At 42.1% G+C, this 19,703-nt stretch overlaps 1 protein-coding gene across 2 annotated transcripts in view; it reads left to right on the top strand.

The window, feature by feature from the left end:
- Positions 1–19,703, top strand: part of zfpm2a (zinc finger protein, FOG family member 2a) — a 117,381-nt gene that overhangs the window by 65,343 nt on the left and 32,335 nt on the right. Inside the window, exon 5 of one of the 2 annotated variants that reach the window (XM_085802857.1) lies at positions 7,863–7,974. In XM_085802857.1, coding sequence (XP_085658983.1) covers positions 7,863–7,974 — 112 coding nt within the window. The remainder of the gene's footprint in view (positions 1–7,862; positions 7,975–19,703) is intronic. The other variant, XM_085802858.1, reaches the window with a different exon arrangement.

Raw genomic sequence — 19,703 nt, forward strand, 5'->3', positions numbered from 1 at the left:
CTCCCCTTCTTTCTCTCTTGAATTAGTGAGGGAAGAGGACCAGCACAGAGGCTTTACTTGCTTCACCTCCTTCAGAGAAAGAAGGACAGCCACCCTACAGGGAGGCAAACCCCTGCTGGTAGACCTTGATAAGTCCTCGCTGTCCCCTGTCCTGGCCTTAGCCCTCTGATCCTCAGCCTAGTTGGCTCGCGGCCTATCATAGACAAAGCCCTGTTAAAATGACGCTGGACGGATGAACAACCAAGCAGAAAAATTCAAGTCTTCTGACCAAAAAAAGAAAAAAGAAAAAAAGGTTAGCATTGAAGATAAGAAAGCTGATAGGTGCTGGAGGAGATGAAGGTCTGGACAGTGTCCATTCACTCCGTGGTGGTCCAGCAGCGCCTCATTAGATGGATGTGTGTGAGGCTGTCAAAGCAGGAATATTATACCACGGGGTCGTCAGCAAACTAATTGGGTAACAAAGACCATTTCCAGCCCAGGAAACCCATCTTTTAACAGTGCGTGTGCTGAGACTCTGATAAGAGAGTTCACGTCTAATGCATTTAGTGAGGGGCAAGTTCACCATCTTTATCTTATTTACTTAACTTGGTGTAAATATTGTTGGTCTCTTACAGTGGATTTAGTGAGACCCCATTTCTCAGAAGTGCACTCTGAGATCAAACTATTGAACACTGCAGAAATATGTAGATGATCAGGTGGTGTGTGTGTGTGTGAGTCACAGATAGCCAACCGCCGTCCAGTTTGTTCATCATGATGTTTAACGTGTATCTTCTTCTTTGTTCTTTGCCTCAAGTCTATTTTCTCTTTCTTTTTTTAATTTCTTGTACTTCCCACTGTGTTTACTGTAATTATTATTCTCGACACTCAGATTTGGAGGGAGCTCAGTTTTTTGAATGAGGAGGTGAGATTGGCTGCATCGACTGAGGGAGGCTCCCGAAATGCAAAAATCGCATACAGTAGATGCCATTCTAATGCATCATGAAATTTATAACTCCAGCAGGGAAGAGAGGGGAGTTCAAAAGAATATTAAAATCCAATACCTAAAGGGGGCACAGAGGTTTATCTAAAGGCAGGGGCTTTATTCAAGCATCATGCCTACTATTTTATTGTTTGTCTTTATTTACTGCCTGTGACTGATCCTAGTCTTCCATGTGTGGTTATGAGAGCAGGGATTTGTTGTGACCCCATTGACTGATTGACTCCTGACTTCCCTTTTTCTTCCTCTTTGAAGAAAACCCCCGTCCGCATGTTTATTCCCGACAGAGAAAGACTGGTTCTGTCCAGAGAATATGCCACCTGCCACCGTGACCCCCAGGGGCCATGGTAATATCCATACAGGTGAACATTACTGGCTCCAGGTTCTCTATTATGTTCCCTCGCACAGCTTCTCGCTGCTCGGGGAGTCGTCCCTAACTTACATGCAAAAGATCAAACAAGTCCTTCCCAATTGAATTCAAATGGGAAATTTCGAGTAATTCAAACAGTGAGTAGTGAAGCGACGGGACTGCTCTGTCCTCTGACCAAAGCCAAACACAAGAAGCACACATGTGGATATGTACACTGTACCTCCAAGACACGATTACAAGTCCTGGAGCACACACATTACAAATTCTACTTTCTCTTGTTTACAACTTCAAATAGTTCTCAGGACATACGCATTACACACAGAGTTATGGCAGTAAACACACGTTCACTTGTGAAGTTGAATTAAACATCCTCCACTACAAAGAAAGTTGGGGACATTGTAATTTGAAGCTCAAGGGCAAGAGATGGTGGGAAGTGAAGACGAATCATGTACAAGTTTTGCCTGGATCAGGAGAGAATGGCGCTGGGGATGTAGGAATATTAAAGGAAAGGAGAGATGACAGAGAGGAGGAGGAAAGGAAAGGAAAGGAGAGGAAAGGAAAGGAATCATAAGGAAATGACAGGAAGGGAAAATGAAATGACTTGGAAAAAATCAAAGGAAAGGAAGAAAAAGGAAGTAAAGAAAGAAGGGAAGGAAAAGAATAGAAAGGAAAGGAAGGAAGGCAGGGGTGGAGAAAGGAGGTTGCTTGTCTTCAGGGCAGGTACAGCTTACGCTAAACTGTTTGGCTTTAGAGTTGGAGCACCTCAGTGCGCCTGAAGGTCTTGAAGAATGGAGTACGGATTGAGTCCCCCCCCCCATCCCCTCTACGTCCGACTCTCTATTCTTCACTCCTCTCCTCCCTGATTTACAAAGCAGCATCTGCTTTTTTCAGTTTGAAAATGTTATAAAATATTCAGTTAATGATTTTGCATTACTCCTTAATCAGAAAATAAAAAAACCCAGAGCAGCCAATGATTAGTCTGCCTCATTACCACTCTGCTATGTCTTTAAAAAAAAAATGCAGCTGAACGTACAGTAATCACGCATTGCCACCCATAGTCAATATAAACACGACCACTGTGAGCCTTTAAATGGAGTGAAATAAGTAATAGCTAATGCAGCACATGAACTTTGATGCTTACAGTCCAGTCAGCAGGATAAAAGGTGATTTAAATGAGAAAATATTTATTCCCCATAGCGCCGCCATGATAGCAGCAGCCAAATAAAGGCACATGCGCACAGTGATGGGTGTCCCTTTAAAGATTCCAGGAACAGCAGTGACTCTCTCAATTTAATCGATTTTAAAATGAAAAGTCAATTTAACAAAGTTGAAAAGAGAAAGATGGGCTAAGGGAAGAAAAAAGCATTCTCTTGCACTCAAGCAGTAAACTAACTGCCGCACAGAGCAGGCAGAGATTTCAGCTGAATTATCTCCCACCTCACATTTGCTCTTAGGCAAGCAGTTTAAAAGCCAAGCGATTGAGCCAGTGATCCAATTTGAAATGCAGAAATGATTAGAGCAGCTTGCCTCATTTCATATCGAAATTCTCTGATTTATGACAGGGCACCAGCCAAGATCTATCTCTAAAGGGAATTAGTGTGCAATTCCTGCATATTTCTGTTATTTAGCCTCCCAATAGCAGATGCTATAGCCTTAGAGAGAGGGAGAGAGAGGCGGGGGGTGTGGGGTGAAAAAGGAATGAAAGCAGCATATAGGTATCTTTTCATTTCAGCAGATGTAACCATGGCCATTTAGAAGAGCAGAAAATGACACAAAAGCAGACTTGAGAAATGGAGGTATTTCCCACTTTATGTAGGATGTTGACAGAGAGTCTTATTCCAGGGCACAATGAAAAATATGCGGTTCCTAACTAAGCATATATACACAGCTTTACCTAGCGTGTGGATGTTGTTGGTGGTGGTGGTGGTGGGAGAACACAGACTGTGAGGCAGGTTGGCTTTGGCCGTTTTTATTCCAACAAAAAAAAAAAAAAAAGACCCTTGCAACTCATCCATCCTTGAGGCTAAGAAAATATTAATACGCAGAGCGATAACGAGAGCTAGAGGAAAATCTCCCTTAATGAAATTTCCAGTTGACCACATGCAATTTGTTTCATCGCAGTGAACAACTAATTGCAATGGACGTTATCAAGGTGTGAGTGTGCTGTCTGCTGTAAACTGACTGGTAAAACAGGTACAAATCCTTTATCCTTACTCCCATGTTAGAAACAGAGAACATATAAACTTGACATAACCCATACATAAGCTTGTTTTTTTTTGTGTTATATTTATACTGGTAGTAGTGTTGTCTGAAACGGACATGGCACTCTAAATTTATTGCGGTGCTGGGATGTGAACACAAGGTCAAAATATGATGTAAGGGAGAAAAACCCCAATTTTATTTATTATTAGTAATAAAAAAAGGAAATCAGAGGATATTCAAAGAAGGTGTTTATGCTGTTAGTTAGTAAAACATTTCAACTGGTGTTTTTGTTTCAAAATGGCACTACTTCATACCAAGTGGGTGTTGAAAAGCAGGATATAAAGCCCATGAATGTCTTGAGATATTCAGACGGAGTGGTTTTGATCTCTCAGTTGTCTAAATCCTGCAGCTGTGGGATCAAGACAGATACAGTGCCAGTCAGTGACCTTGGTGGAGGGAGAGAGAGAGAGAGGAAAAAAAAAAAAAAAGCGATGAGGAAAATAATCATTCCCACCAAGGTTTGTATCGATTTCACCTGCCCTGACCATGAAGCGGGTTAAGAGTAGCCAGTGGTGGTGAAATGGTCAGCGGTGATATCATTAGCTTGTTGTTTACACAGGGAAGCAGGGAGTTAGAAGAAGGCTGAGTGTCACAAGCCACTTTCTTCTTCACCTCCTTCAGCTGATCAGAGGATCATGGTATCAAGGAGGGATTAGTAGCGACTTGGGATTTGTGTGATTGGTTAATTTATTGCGGTGATGGCAGGTCTTTCATCTATGGCAACATTTAATCAGCGCAGCCACAGAGGCTATTACAGGTTAGCTCCTTTCTGGAGTCAGTCCGGCTGTGCCATCAGCTCTATCACAATTCCCCTGAAATTTCCAAATTATCTGGAACAGGCTTTAGCTTCTCAGTAATAAAAATTAGAACAGATTCCTGATAGAAGCTTTTGCTCACACAGGGCCAATTATAAATAGTACAGCCCTGCCTTGGAAGAGGGAAAAGGGGAAGGGGAAAAAAAATCCAAGTCTGAGAGATGTGCACGGAACTTATCGTTCAGCCCCTGCTCCGCTCTGATCCAAATCCGTGTGGCTGAAAATTTATATTAGATTTTATCACAGAGGCCTAAGTCTAGAAAAATCAATGAAGGTTATCTTTTATGTTGCAGCAACTTGTGGAAATATTGATTTTCATTTTATAGCGAATTTGGAGCATCAGTTTGTAATCACTTCCTCGCTGACTACACTGTTTTGGTCACTGTATCTCTTACACGAGAAATGGTAACAGAGCTCAGGAAAAAAAAAAAAAAATTACGGAGTGTATTGAAACCACTGGAGTGAAGGCAGAGGGTGGATAAACCATAACACACTACGAAGAGAAGAAGGCCAGAGAGGTTTTTACAGGCTCTGACAGGGATAATAGACTATAAACTGATCCCAAACACTACATCTCTGTAGAAAACACATATTTGCTTGTGCTGTTTATATGAATATCTATTACAAATAACTGCAGTGATCATATGATAAGTATGTAGGAATATGTTCTGCTTTTTTTGGGCTTTTTACACATCATTAAAATGACATTAAGTAGTGAAGAAGTAAAGATTAGTAATTTCTTCAAATGCAAATGCTTGTATTTTTTGCAGCTGACATGTTTATCTATCCATTAGGGGTCAGCATATTTTACAAACTCCTCGAGAGCTGTTTTGGGGGAAGGAAAGAGCTTCCATACAGTATGTCACATCCACTGGCTGTATGATTTTTAGGTAGAGAAGGAGAGGAGAGTTTGTTTCTACAAAACCATTTCATCATATACTCCCTCGCTCCAGGGAAATCGTAATTTTCTGCCTGCCAATCTGCATTTCTCCTGGACTCGGCCACTTAGGCCAGCTGATCCGGTTGTACAAATGTTTTCATTTGCATTTGCAGACGCTCCTCCCTGCAGTGACGCCATTATGTCTTAATCCTAAATATGTTGTGTGCGGTTTGCTCCCCTGCATTTCTTTGTCTTTTGTGACGGCTGCTACATGCAGCATGCTTACAAAGCGCATTGGGCAACCATTGTCACTATAGATGCATTATGTAAATCTGCACTGAGAGACAGTCATGGGTTGTTGCTGCTCAGTTTCCAGTAGAAACGAAGCAATAAAAAAAAAAAGTAGTAATTGACAATAAAATCTAAATAATACATAACACCCATATTGAGAATTGTAAAAGTTTCTATCAAAGCAATAACTAAAAGAACAATTGTGTTTACTACAATTATTTCTTACAAATTTATTCTGACTTGTAACAGTGGGAGGACGTCTGGTTAATGTGCTGTTTTGTCCCTGTTGGCTACATTAAGAGCAGCTGGAATATCATGAATTCCCAGAGTCTCAGAGGGACGGCAGAGAGGCCTCTCGCTGCTGAATAAGAGATGGCTCCTGTCTGGAGATCTAAGAAAGGGTTAATCTGATTCCCATTTCAGATAGTCGTCCTAGCAACAATCGGCCGGTCTGCTCTGCTCCTTTGACAGGGGTGTGAGATTTTCAGGTTAGCCAGATAGAAGACTTTATTGTGAGGCTAATTTGAAATGTGAAATCGCGGATGGCTTAAATTACAGAGGTCCTCTCTCTCTCATCTGCTGCCAGGACGGGATAAGAAGATGCCAGAAGAAGGAATAAGAATATCAATAGACACAATTTACTGTCTGTGTTTGATCAGTTTGGCAGTGCAGTTTGCCAATGTGCAAAGCTATACATATAAGGACTATTTAGAAATCTGTCTTTATTTAGTGTCTGTATTTGTTTCCTTAATTTTGCCGACAAAATCCGAACAGATTCTTATCACCCCTCTGAGATGTATTTGCTGTTGGTGAATAATTCTCTCTCTCTAAAAAAAAAAAAAAAAAAAAAAAAATCAGTGTGTCCTCCAGCCTCCGACTAGATAGAGTTCATGGAAAGAGAAATGGGTGGGTGGTGGAGGAGGAGGAGGGGGCATGCAGGCGCGCTGCCGGAGCACAGTGCTCATCTCTTGTGCATATCTGTGCCAATTCAGACCTTTAACATGCTCAAGTGACATTTGCATTTATCCTTGAAGGTTGTTGCCTTTTGCGGGGGAGAAATAAGTGAAAAGCACAGGAGAGGACCAGTGTTTTTCTGTTGCATTAGGCAGATGGACAGTGTCCTGTCGCTGCCTGCCTCAGATGGAAAAAGAAATGAAGTGTCGAGATTGCACCCCAACCCATTTTCTCTTAGCTAAACTATTTCTGTAACATCCTAATGAAGAAGGGCCCAAGGGTTCAAAAGTAATGGCCTTGAAATACTGACATTTTGCCTTTAAGTAATAGGCTACTGTACCCAGCTGCCTGAGAGGTTGCTACCGCCTCCACCCAACCCCAACCCCCACACTCTCCCTCAAACACACACACATCTCAAGCACACATTTTGCAGTAACAGTAAAAAAAATATATATATATAAAAAAACACCCAAATAAAATATAACAGAAAAGAATCACATATGGATAAACTGGTGACACTGCACCATGTGAATCTATTACAGTGGACGTTGTGCTCTATCTCCCTGTTTTATTTTTTTCTCCTGCTGAGAAATAAAGCTCCACTTTTGACCTCTGACCGGGAAGAAAAACGACCTTACACATTCAGAATAATTTCCCAGCATATTATAAAAACTCTAACCTCAATCGCCCTTTGAAATGGATACTGATTCTTTAAATTCTTCCCTGCTTGTTTCAGGAAATAGTGAGATCATGGCGATAGTGAAGCACAATGTGCCCAAAGTTCACTGCTGAACACTCGCTTCCTTCTCTCTGAAAGTCACCAGCTCTTTTTTTTCCTTTCTTTCTTTCTTTCTTCCTTTTTTTCTTTCTTTCTTTCTTTCTTTTTTTTTTTATAATTCCCAGACACCTGAGATGTTCTTGTTAATCTAAGAGATCTGATGCTGAATCATTGGGTTCAATCCTGGATGAGAATTCCTCCGTTTTTCATACAAAGCAGGCTCTTGCCCCCATTTGTCACCACTCCAGCCACTGCAGCCTTAGTCCTCAGGCCATAACACACACACACACACACACACACACACACACACACACACACACAGAACCTGCTCTGATTTTCAAATCTTCTCAGCAATGTAAAAAAAAAAGAAAAAAAAAAAGGGATTGGGTGGACTTAAGTTACATGCTTTATAGTTTGTGAAATTGTCTGTTTATGGCCATTCAGAGCGGCAGAAGAGCGTAACTCAGTGGTTATTAGTGTTTCTTTAATCAGCAAAATAAGCAAATGATTAGTGTTTGTTATCTGTTCCTGTCCAGAAGACGAAGAGCACGGTCCCGGTGGTGCTAAGCGCCGGCCCCAGGTGGCTGCTGGATGTGACTTGGCAGGGAGCAGAAGACAACAAAAACAACTGTGTGGTGTACAGCAAAGGTAAGCAAGCAGCGCCGGCATCCTGTTATCTCTCCGCAGCGCAACACACCACGCCACAGCACCACAGCAAAGACACTGACAATTCTCCATCCACTCCACTCCTGCCTGTCTCTCTTTCTCTCTCTCTCACACCCTCTCTCTCTTTCTCCCTCTCTCTCCCCTCTGTCTTTCTTTTACTTTTTCTCCCCTCTTTCCTGCCCTCTTTGCTTCTCAAAGTCACAAACAAATAAGTAATCACAAGCGAATAATTGCATGTGCACAGCTACAAGGACACACCACAAAAAGACACACGTGCGCACATTCTCGCACCATATCTGTTTCTCTCATCCAAAGAGTAATTTATATCACTAAAACTCTGATTAGGAACTGAGAAACATCACTTGACACACAGAGTTAATGGTCTTTAGATTTCACAAGGTAATTAATGCCCCTTTTTTTTCCTCTTTTATACTAAGTGAATCCCTATCTCAGAGCAGATAGCGAGCAAAGCTTGAGTGGAGATGGGTTTGCCATTTTGCTTCATTTGTTCTCTCGCTAATTCAGCAAAGCTTTAGCTGTTTATCTTTAATAAATCGGACATTCATATGAGCCCTCTAGAAATGGATTTATGTAAATATGCGAGAGGAGATAAAAAAAACAACAACAACATATCTGTCATAAAATCCATGTTGTTTATTCTAAGCTGACCCCGAAAAGTAGAAAAACCCTAAATGACCCACTGACATAAAGATAAATTCCTCAATCTGCTGCATTGTGTCCAGAGAAAAGCCTCATTAAAGCAGGCCAGCATGGATCTGGAGACGACTGGGTTTGTTGCAGACTGAATGAGAAGATGCTTAAAGTGTACACAGCCCTGACACACCAGTCTGTGGCTTCACTTCTCATGAAAGCACGAGACGTCTACGGCTATAATTGGGTCTTGACGGGTGTTAACCAGAGAGACACTAGCAAAATAAATACGTAAATAAAGATGTGTTTTGGATTCCAAAGGGTGAAGGAAAGGGGGCTCCATTTATCACTTTTCAAAAATGATTACCCCGTGACAATACCCCCAAAGCTGAAATGGAGCTTCTTCTCCCTCAAAGTGAATAAGTGGCAGGAGTGGGATTTGCAACCCGGATTTTCGGTCTCCCAATTCTCATCTACTAATCACTAGACTGCACTGGGGAGTTATCCTCTTAACCGGCTACTTAACTTTGTGCTCTTTATCACCAAATCATTAAAGTTTTGATAAGCTGTTAAAGAAGATTATGCACTTCTTTAAAATCTTCTAATCTTTTTGCTCGGAGACTGACTGTATGAAACAAAAAAAAGGGGCAATAACAGGATTTCTCACTTTTCTTTTTCTTTTTCCTTTTTTTTTTGTTAAGTCTGGAGAATTTCCTCTGCCGCTCTTCATACATGTATCGAGATAGCATCACATGCAGCATCGACACCTCGGCTGTTTGTCACTGCTGGTGTGACCTTATTAAATTAAACACAATAACATCTCCACATGTCCCCCTGTGAGTTGTTGGGTGCTGTGCTGTATGAGTCTGTTACTCTAAATCCTCCACTAGAATCAGCACACAACTTCCACACAACTGATGTTACATGATAACAGTGGTAGTTTTGAATACAAGGAATTAATTTAAATCCTAGATTAGACATAAATGATCTCATTGCTCCATTGTAGCTGTGAGACAGACACTCATCAAATACATCAGACAGCATGAGTTTGTTTCATTTCACTGAATAATAATGTCAGAGGGAGAAAAAAAGCTGGCTTGAGCTCTCACTTTTGACTTTGAAAGGAACACTACAGTAAATATCAAAAAATTCGATACTACTGTGATACCACAAGGTACAAAAAATTCATACTGTGTAATCCCACACTTGACTCAAGCAGCTTTGTAGCAACTTTGCCACAGAGCTTTGGATAAATTGGTTGGGTGTCCGTTTTTCCTCAGCTCTCTTACCAAAAATTGTTCCACATTTTGCTCATGGCGATTTTTTTTTTTCTTAGTTGGACTTGGAATAAGTTCAGAAAGTGGTGAAGTGTTTGATGCCGTTCAGCCGTTTGACTCTTGCGTCCAGAGTCGATTTACACCTCACATTCTTCTTCATCGCCTTCTGTTAAATATTCCAATCTGCATGAGTGTGTGTGTGTGTGTGTGTGTGTGTGTGTGTGTGTGCGTGCGTGTCCATGCGCGCGCACCCTCTGGAGGTGACATTGAAATTGAATGTCGGCGTGGTGGAAATATCAAATCTTGTCAAATTCAATATTGAATTTGGTCTTTCTGCTGCAGTTTCCAAGCAGCACTGGAATTGTGTTTATCATGTCGACACTAGCGTGGGTTGACTAAAAGGAAACGGCTCGTCAGTCCAACAGGAACTTTCTCGCCACCTCGAAAAGCTGAGGCCCCAGATTGTTTATATCTTCACCCCTGTGCTGTTTCCCCTCTGTCGGCTGCTTCATTGCTCCCTGAGATGCGTTACTTATGGAAAACAGTGAATATCTCAATACACAGTATGCTTGCAGAATATGTTTTGGCTCACGTTTCAGTGGTCTCGGCTTTCTTTATGGCTGCCTGAAAAGATAGTAGCAGTTCACTTTGGATGCTTGCCAGTCTGAATCTATGGGGGAGTATCTTTAAGTAAGGACTGGTGATTGGTTTGAGTGGCTGTAGCTTACTGCTGGGCGTTCTGTCCTATGATTTCTGCATTACATTTTGTAACAACTGCTCATCCTCCATCCGCGAAACTTGTCATTCAGGAAGTCTGGGGAAATATGTGCAGAGGGAGAGAGGACAGGATTCAGCAAAACAATTCCTCTGAGAGTTGTGTTGCAGCAGTGTGTTATGTATAATACATGCAGTGGAATGTGTAACAAGCAGCAAGGTGGTGTAGTCCGGTCCCCTACAGGGCGCCTCTGGACATCAGCACCGCGACAAGCTAAGCTAACTATAGTGACAAATATAGATTCTTTCTTTTCTTTTTCTTTTTTTGCTAATGTTGGGATCCTATAATAACACTACATCAGTTTATAGTCAGTTTCCTGTCTCTTATCATTTCATCCAGATGAGCAGAAAGACAGAAGCATTTAAAAAATTAGAAGTCAAAGACCAGGAGTAATGTTCAAGGCATTTAAAGGTCTCAAATTATGATTCACAGAGCCATTTCATGAATATAAATTCTTCTTTGAATTCCTTTTCTTAAAATGAGTGGCAGCGAGAGCCCTGAAGTGGAAGTAGGAAATGTGCAATATCTGTTTTTCCCAGGCTGTCAGCATGGCCCTGTTTGTTTTACATTAAACTCCTAGGAAGAGCCTTAGCAGCCAGCCATTACTAAAACGCTCAACTCTACTACTGCGCTAACTCATTATCGAGAAATCCACCTGGAACTCCCACAATGCTCTCCTCCACACTCCGACAGTTTCTTTGAAGCGCTGAAGTTATAGAAACAGGCAGCAAGTCTGCAGAGTAATTATATGTTACAGTAATGCTGGAGACCGTGGGGAGAGAGGGAGGGAGGGGGAGAGGGAGAGTGTGACAGACAGGGACACAGAAAGACAGAAACTAGTGAGGAATTTTCTCTACAGATAAACAACAGATTGATAAACAATACAGCTGGAGAGTAGGAGACATTTAACACAGAATGAAACCCAGAGCCATTTTGATTTGAATTAGTTTCCAATGGAGACTCAGCTTGAATGTGGGATGGATTTTAGCAGCTGACCTAAAGGTCAATGTCAGCAGTTTATTCACCTTTCACTGATAGGTGACCTCTAGTGGCTGTAGGAGTTGTGACAGGAGCAAAGAGGGAGTCAGGTGATGTTCAGAAATGGTTGGAGGATCATTTCTGTTCGTATAAAACAATAACAACATGTTTATTATTGTAACTGTCATGACAAACGTCCTCTCTAACCTTAAGGAAATACTTAGTTCAACACAAAACAACTGTGATCCTTTCCTCAATATTTGAGCTTAAACCAAATCAAATCCTGTCCATTGCATAAACTTAACCATGTGTCTTTTTATTGTAACCATCAAGAGTTACACTCTGTGTTTTTTTTTTTATTATTGCAACCATGCCATTGTGATGCTATTTGAAAGAGATGCTCTTGTGGGATGAGTCCTTGCTGGCTTACCCAGCCAATGAACATCAAGCCCAGTTGTGATTCATACATGTGTATGTTATTCTCTATTCTTCTGATTGTGCACAAATCAACAAAAAATGTGTCATCATTTTGACTTCCATACTCCTTTTCTTCCAAATAACATTATATATATTTAAAAACAGGTCACAAACATAAAGTTTTCTTTAAAGGAGCAATGTGTATGTGAGCAATTTCCAGCTGCAAATTAACACACATTTACAACACAATGTACCTGGGATGGAAAAATAAAGGAGTTCCCTTGTTCACTGGGTGTTTCTGAAATTTGACTCTTCAGTTCAATCCAGTATTGGTTCTGATCTCTTTTTTTTAAGAGTCAAAGAAATGACAAGTGTCATTTTAAGGCCTATGCTACAATATATGACTCAATTCATTCTCAGTGTGAACCCTCATTGTGCTTACTCCATTGTTACCTGATATCGGAGCCCATTGAAACTATACACACACTCTGTGACCACATTATGTGGCATTATTCAGAGGTCACCTAAACTTTTCAACTGTAAGCCTCTTAGGCCAGACCACATTCAGATACAGCATGTCCAATAAGTCTCCAGAGCAACTTAGCCTATTGTTCGTGGAGAAATTGACCAATGTAACTAGGCCGTTTTACATAAGCCCGGACAGTGCAGAATTAGCTAACTCGCTGTGTCTTTGTATTATTTCATATTCTCTAAGTCCTCACAATCAGATCCTTTTTTATGCCTTCATTTGCTCTTTCCACTGCTCCATAGCCGTAGACCTCTGAGGCATAAGATGAACTGGTGCCTGGACAGATGTAGTATCTCTTTGACTTCTTCTTCTTCTCTTCTTTTTTTTTCAATAAAACCAGACTTGCGAAGACTTACAGTACAAAGACACTTCAAGTTTTTTTTTGTTTTTTTTATCTCCAGAAATGAAACATAAAGCTGCACTGTTTCCTGCACTGCTCACTGGTAGCATGCAGCATTAACTGGTGAGAGGAGAGGACTCTTACAGTTCAAAATTTAATTGTTCATTTCAACCCTCCTCTTTTAAAATGACTGCAGCGAATAGGAGGTGCGAGGGTTATTATCTGTTATCTGGGAACATAGCGAAATAGTGTGACTGAATAATAACTAAACAACTGACACAATGTAAAAATTTCATTATCAGTGTATTAAAACAAAATTGTACCCTAAAGGAGTCCCCACCACAGCTCAGAGCAGCCGACTAATTATGTTTAATTAAAAGACAACAGAGATCAACAGAATCGTTTTCATTAGGAAATTATTAATGATTCCACTGCAACAATAATTGATTGCACTGAGCCACGCGATAACTGGGTACGGTCAGGCTGGAGTGAGCCGGGTGGAGACGAGAGGCTGGTTTAGGCATTTGGCAGCTGTTGAGTATAGCGTGTCTTTTAGCTGTAGCTTCCACATTAGCAATTGAGGAGAAGTTGCAAAGCTGGCTTTATGGAGAGGAAGGGGAGGGGTGTGTGTGTGTGTGTGTGTGTGTGTGTGCGTGGTGGGCTAAAGACACTGAAATCCAAATCATACGGCCATCTAAGAGGACTTACACAGCCCACACATGTATTTTGGAAGCATTCATGCACATACAAGCCGTATGCATGACTAAGAGGGGAACACATACTTTTATTATTTTCTCCTTTTTCTGTATACAAACATATTTAAGAGGGTGTTTTTTACTTGTTTTTTTTTCATAAGCATTTGAACTACATGCACACACACACACACACACTGCTCCATTCAGAGCCATGTGAAAGACGTACGCTCCAGACACTTCCTCCGACAGCCTTTTATGTGCATTGTTCTCCCGACGCACAGGCAGTTTCCCCTGTGCTAGACAGTATAGCACAGGCTCCAGACACCACACTCTTCTTGCTGCCACAGCACCCACACTCACTGCAAACAGACACACAGACACACACACACTAACACACACAGACCTAACGCCATTACCGAAAATTCGCATAATGGCTGCTGACACATATGTGTCCATCTGCATTCAGTGCAGACTAAGCCCTGAGACAAAAACAACAATACAGGGGGAGAAGATGCAAAAGAAGTGATGGGCACTGATGAGGAATGAGACTGCTCTTTTCATATATCATCATGTAGCATTTTGTAGCTGTGGTGTTCATGCGCATTTTTTTGAGTATGTGCTTGTGATCTGTGTTGTGAGTGTGCGTGTATGTGTGTGTATGTGTGAGTATAGCCGGTCGTCCTTGTATCAATGCCACGGAGGGTGTCAGGCTAATGAGCGTGGGCTGTCCTTAGAGCAGGAGGGTTTGGGTTGTGCCATTCACCCTGCATATTTAAATGCCTTGTAGAGCTTAAGTAGGCCCACTTTTCCATGTCAGGGCAGCGTTCAATCCTGCTGCGACCATTAATTATGATACCATTGTGCTCCAGTGTGGCTAATAAGAGTGATGTATTGCACCCTCGTGGCATTATAATCATCTGAGTGAAGTACCTGGACTACACTGAGCTCGCTTTAAGCACCACGTTTTTTTTTTAAAAAGGGAAAAAAAAAACACAAAGTGAAGAGGAAGCTTCTTCCCTCCTCTCCATCTCCACAGGCTGCTGCATTGGTTAATGCTCCTGCATGAGTGTGTCACAGATTTAACTTCTCTATAATTGTATAATCAATGATGAGAAACGCTTTGGTATTGATCATGCAGGAGGGCTGGAAGTGTGTCTGCAAAAAGGGGAACACACGTATACAACCACTTGTGCTCGGCTGCAGAGTGCACCGGCGCCACAGGCACATGAGTCATAATTTTTGATTATTTTTGTCACTTTTTTCATCCATGCATGTGCACTCTCTCTCTATCGGCGCTGTGTAAGCATGTTATATGAGTTATCTGCACTGCTCTCTCAGATGCCTTTGCACACAGAGCTGGTTAAGTGGATTTTTAGGAGCTGCTTCTTAATATTTGGAGCATGTCTCCACAGTATTGAATGTGTTCAATACAGATGGGGAAAAAAGATCACATTTTATTACATTAATCACTGCAAGTTAATGTGATTATATGTACTTTATATTTCCCTTCTTAACTTCCCTCCCTTAACAGCATAATCAATGACCATTTTTATATTCATTGAAAAATTCTGCGGATATGAAAATAAGCCTCTGCGAGGTTTTTTAATCTACTGCGGGATCTTGAGTCAGTAATTAAAGAGTCCATTCTATGTGTGTCTTCTAAAAACCCTTAGCCTGCTTTTAGGCCTGGGTATGATCCAGCCCACCGCCCCCATCTCTGCTGTGGTAAGTAGGTGTGAAAAGCATTGTCAGTGTGCTTCAGGATAAAGCCCTGCTGTTGGATGCCATTGGTCAGAGTCAAACCCCCCACACACATACACACAAGATCCAGGAGCAGGTTGAGAAGAAGAGTGTATGAGTGTGTGTGTGTGGAGACAGAGGATGTAGGGGGTTTGTGAGTGTGCATGTGTATGTGTGTGTGTGGTGTGTGGAGGGATAATCAGAGACAAAAGCTGAGAGCTGGAGAGAGGGGCCTTTCTACACATCCACACAGATTTCTTTTTTTTTGGTCGGGGGGGTGAGGTTGGTGCCGTTTTATCTGGCTTGAGGGGGGTCACAATGTGTGTGTGTGTGTGTGTGTGTGTGTGTGTCTGTGTCTGTGTGTGTGTGTGAGTGAGAGAGATGGAGGGAGAGAGATAGAGGAATCACTGGGGTGGAGGGGTGTTTAGATCGTCAGTCAGCGTGATGGAAAACCACACGGTTAAAGTCCCTCTGAGGGTTGACACAGGACTGCAGCAAGTGGAACTAAACAAGTGAAACTGAGTCTAGGTGCAACTCTGATGCACTGAGGGAGAGAGGAGATGATCATACTATAAAAAAAAGCCCACTGAGAGGAAGGGGGTAAAAAAAAAAAAAAAAAAGAGCATGACAGTGGAAGAAAAACACTGATACACCTTTGAAAGAAAAACATACAACACTACCAGTTACAATGATGATAGCACTAGCTTAGAGAATAGAGTTGCAACAATTCCACTCAAGCCGTATAGGGTCTATAGTCGAGCGGGCTCCATTTTTCCTTTGATAATGTAAACCCCTGCAAATCAATTTTTAGGTTGGGCAAAACATAATCAGATTTTCTCTGAAGAAATAGCTCGACACATTACAAAATTGTTTTGTGGGGTCGCCACTGTGTTCATGCAGGCGCGCTCGGCGATAACCTTTATACATACCTTTGCAGCTAATCCATTTTATTGATTGTACATCCACCTGCGTGGAAAAAAAAACACATAGCCCCATAGTCTTTAGAGCGCGCTATCAGTGTGATATCACCCCTTTTTCTTTTCTCATTGCAACGCATGGAGGAACACAACGGCGAGCCACCTCTAGCACTAGTACCTTATCTGTGGGTTGTTTTATCATGCAATCTGGTCAAGGGATCTTAGCTATTCTACCCCTCTTAAAGCCCAATGCCATGGGTAAGGACACAGGGATGAGGAAGGTGGCTTCAGCAATGAGCAGCGAAGATGTAGCCGCTGTTGTAGTTTGGAAATGTGATATGAGGTAAAGTGAATAATCCTCCTAGAAGCGTGGTTAAAACATATTTCATCATGTGCACCAGTCATCTGGAGATAGCACACAGGAGAGCTGCAGTCAGGGTCAGTTTTTGCCCTTTTTTGTTCATTTCTAGAGTAAAATAACCCGAAAAACTGAGCAGGACAAAGACTGCCCTCACCAGCAGAGGATGTAGTAGCATTAACAAAGCAAAACCCCTCCTGGGGTAATGACAGCCGTGGATGACTGGGCACACATAATGTCTGACTTCTACAATTAATACCATGACCTTAGCGCTACCTTAGCCTAAAACTAAGTACTTTTGGTCGCCTAAATTCAATCGAACCTCGGCCTTGGGTGGAAGACAAGAAAGTGCTCCTACTGTATGAATGTATGAATCCTTCTTGTGTTAATTTTTCATCATGAAGCAACCTGTGTTTTTGGTTGTTTACTGGTGTGAGCACATGTTGGGTGGGTTGTCTGTGATGCTGACAGTTCTGCAGATCTGTTTTGTGCACCTGAGTATGTGCATATGAAAGACCGTTGAGGGTAACAAAATGTATCCAAATTGAATGTTATGCTATCATTTACATGCATTCAGCAAAGGCAAGGCACCAGCTCAGTTTTAAGTCCCTGGCCTCATGTTACCTTACATACAAATGTATTCCAGTGAGTCCCACACAGTGAAGTGTGCAGTTTTTAAATTTAGGAAAAAGGGAGCTCTGCAACAAGAGACATGTTGTTGGTTGTAAACTATGGTTTAGGAATAGTTAGGGATCCCAGCTAAGAGACTTGGGGTAACACTTTATAATAAATACACACTATTAAGCATTAGTTAAGCATTAAATACTGAATTTATCATTTATAACACATGAACACTCATTAGTATGTAGTTTATAAACACAGTTAAAAATGTTTTACTCATCATTGATAAGCACTAACTGTATTCATAAACTACATACTAATGAGTATTCATGTGTTATAAATGAAGAATTCAGTATTTATTAATGCTTAACTAATGCTTAATAGTGTGTACTTATTATAAAGTGTTACAGAGACCTGGTTATAGTTATGGTTATAGGTTGGAAAGAAAAACACTGGTTAATTCCACCTCTGTCATGAAGACAAACTGTTTTCCTGTCTGATGTGTCCATGTCACCCATTATTTTATGATAAACATGTTGAGGTATAGAATCAGACAACGTGGACATAGTTTGAAAATGATCATGTGGTCTCTTTTTAAATATAATGACAAACAACCTGTGCCATGATTCAAGTATTACGACTTGCTGTTGATAAGATCTCTTTTACTGTCCTGGTGTGTGAAGCACTTTGGGCTACGTGTTTGTATAACTGAAAGGTGTAGGATAAACAAAGTTGACTAGGAGTTCCTGCTCTGATCTCAGTGAGTTACAGTTCAGCAAACGCTTTGATTTTTACATGTGTAAGGTTGTTAAGCCTTGAGCCTCGTGTCTGTCCTCACCATGACGGTGATATTTGCTGCTTATGAAGCTAAAGCCTCACCTCCTCTAGGTTGCTTTAGTGCCTGAGCTCTGCTGACCTCTGCCTGTCGGCGCTGGGTGACAGAGATGGGTGCCCCCCGTTCCGTGTGTGTGTGTGTGTGTGCGTGTGTGAATGAGAGGGAGCGCAAGTGAACAGAGCGGTGGGCGAGCAGACAGGCGTGCTGTAGGTACAGTAGTGTAGAGGACTAGACATCAGTGTCGTCCAGGTCAGACAGGGCCATCCATTCTCTAAGCCCCAGGGAAGGAAGAGAGAAATAAAGAAGTGTGCGTGCGTGTGTGAGTGTGTTTGAGGGAAAAGAGAGATTGGGGAAGGGGTGTGGGGTGTGTGTGGTGTGTGTGTGTGGGGGGGGGCACTGATGCACTGTTTCTCTTAACTCTGTCAAAGCCACTCCATTGTGCTCCCCCGTGCAGTGAGTGGAAACCAATCTGTCATCGCTCCACTAGCCAGCATACTAGAAGAGGGCTAGACTGCTGGAAACACAAGTCTATTCAATGTGAAATGTAACTGGAATCCGAGCCCTTGGATAGCTGGATTGAAAAAAAAAAAAAAAAAAAAAAAAAATTGATGTAAGATTTTTGAACTCTGCTCTCCCTCAGACTGTGAAATGGAAGCTGTGAGTACAGTATTTGGGTCCGTGTGAGATAGGTTTCAGTCTCATATCGCTCCCCCTTTTTTCACGGGGAAGTGATTGACATGTTTTGTTGATGGAACTCTATCCAAACCATGTGAGGTTTGCATAAGCATGAAGAGCTCCGTTAAAACCTCCTCGCCTGATGTACCCAGCAGAGTTGGCCTCCTTTGTTTAAGATTAGATTTTTTTCTCTCTCTCTCTCTCTGGCACTGACAGTGTTTAGACAGTCACAGTCACAGAGAGGTGACGGCGTATAGCAGAGACCAAGTCTTCAAGTGGAGGTGTTCAGACTCCAGCCTTCCTTTTTTCAGCCTCCCTGTGTGTTTTCTTCACACCTGTCACCTATAGAAGCCAAGCATCACCTGACCAGCGCAGAAAACATGACCGCCTCTCCTGATGCCCTGAGCTCGCTAAGCCTGCATACTGTTGAATAGCGGCTGCTAATGCTATGTTCCAATGCCATTTGGAGTCACTTCTTCCCCTCTTCCTCACAGGAATCCCCCTTGCGCCATTTTCCCTGTAATCTCCCCACTCCTCTCTGTTGTGGGGTGGCTCGCCCGCTGCTCCCGCCACTATTTCACAGCCCCTCTCCTTCTTACAACCAGCACCTCCACCATTTTAATCCCTTTGACCCAAACCCTGTGTGTTTCCCTGTATCAACAGCTCCTGGAGATTACATCCTGCCTGCCTCCTCAGTGCTGCGTGCTTCAGTCACTGTGGCTGTCGCCGGCTAGTGCATGCTAGGGTCTTAGTCAGACGCTGCTGGGTGTGATAGCCGCCGTGGCTAGTTAGCTTGGTCGAGGTTGTAGCCAGAGTGCAGGCAGCTGGAAGGGGAGCGCTGGTGGAGGAAGATGTAATTGAAAAGAAACATCAGACACTTTAGGAAAATGAAAGAACATCGCT

This window comes from Trachurus japonicus, chromosome 16 (assembly GCF_045865225.1).
Source record: "Trachurus japonicus isolate A0001 chromosome 16, Traja_1.0".
NCBI classification, from domain to species: Eukaryota; Metazoa; Chordata; class Actinopteri; order Carangiformes; family Carangidae; genus Trachurus; species Trachurus japonicus.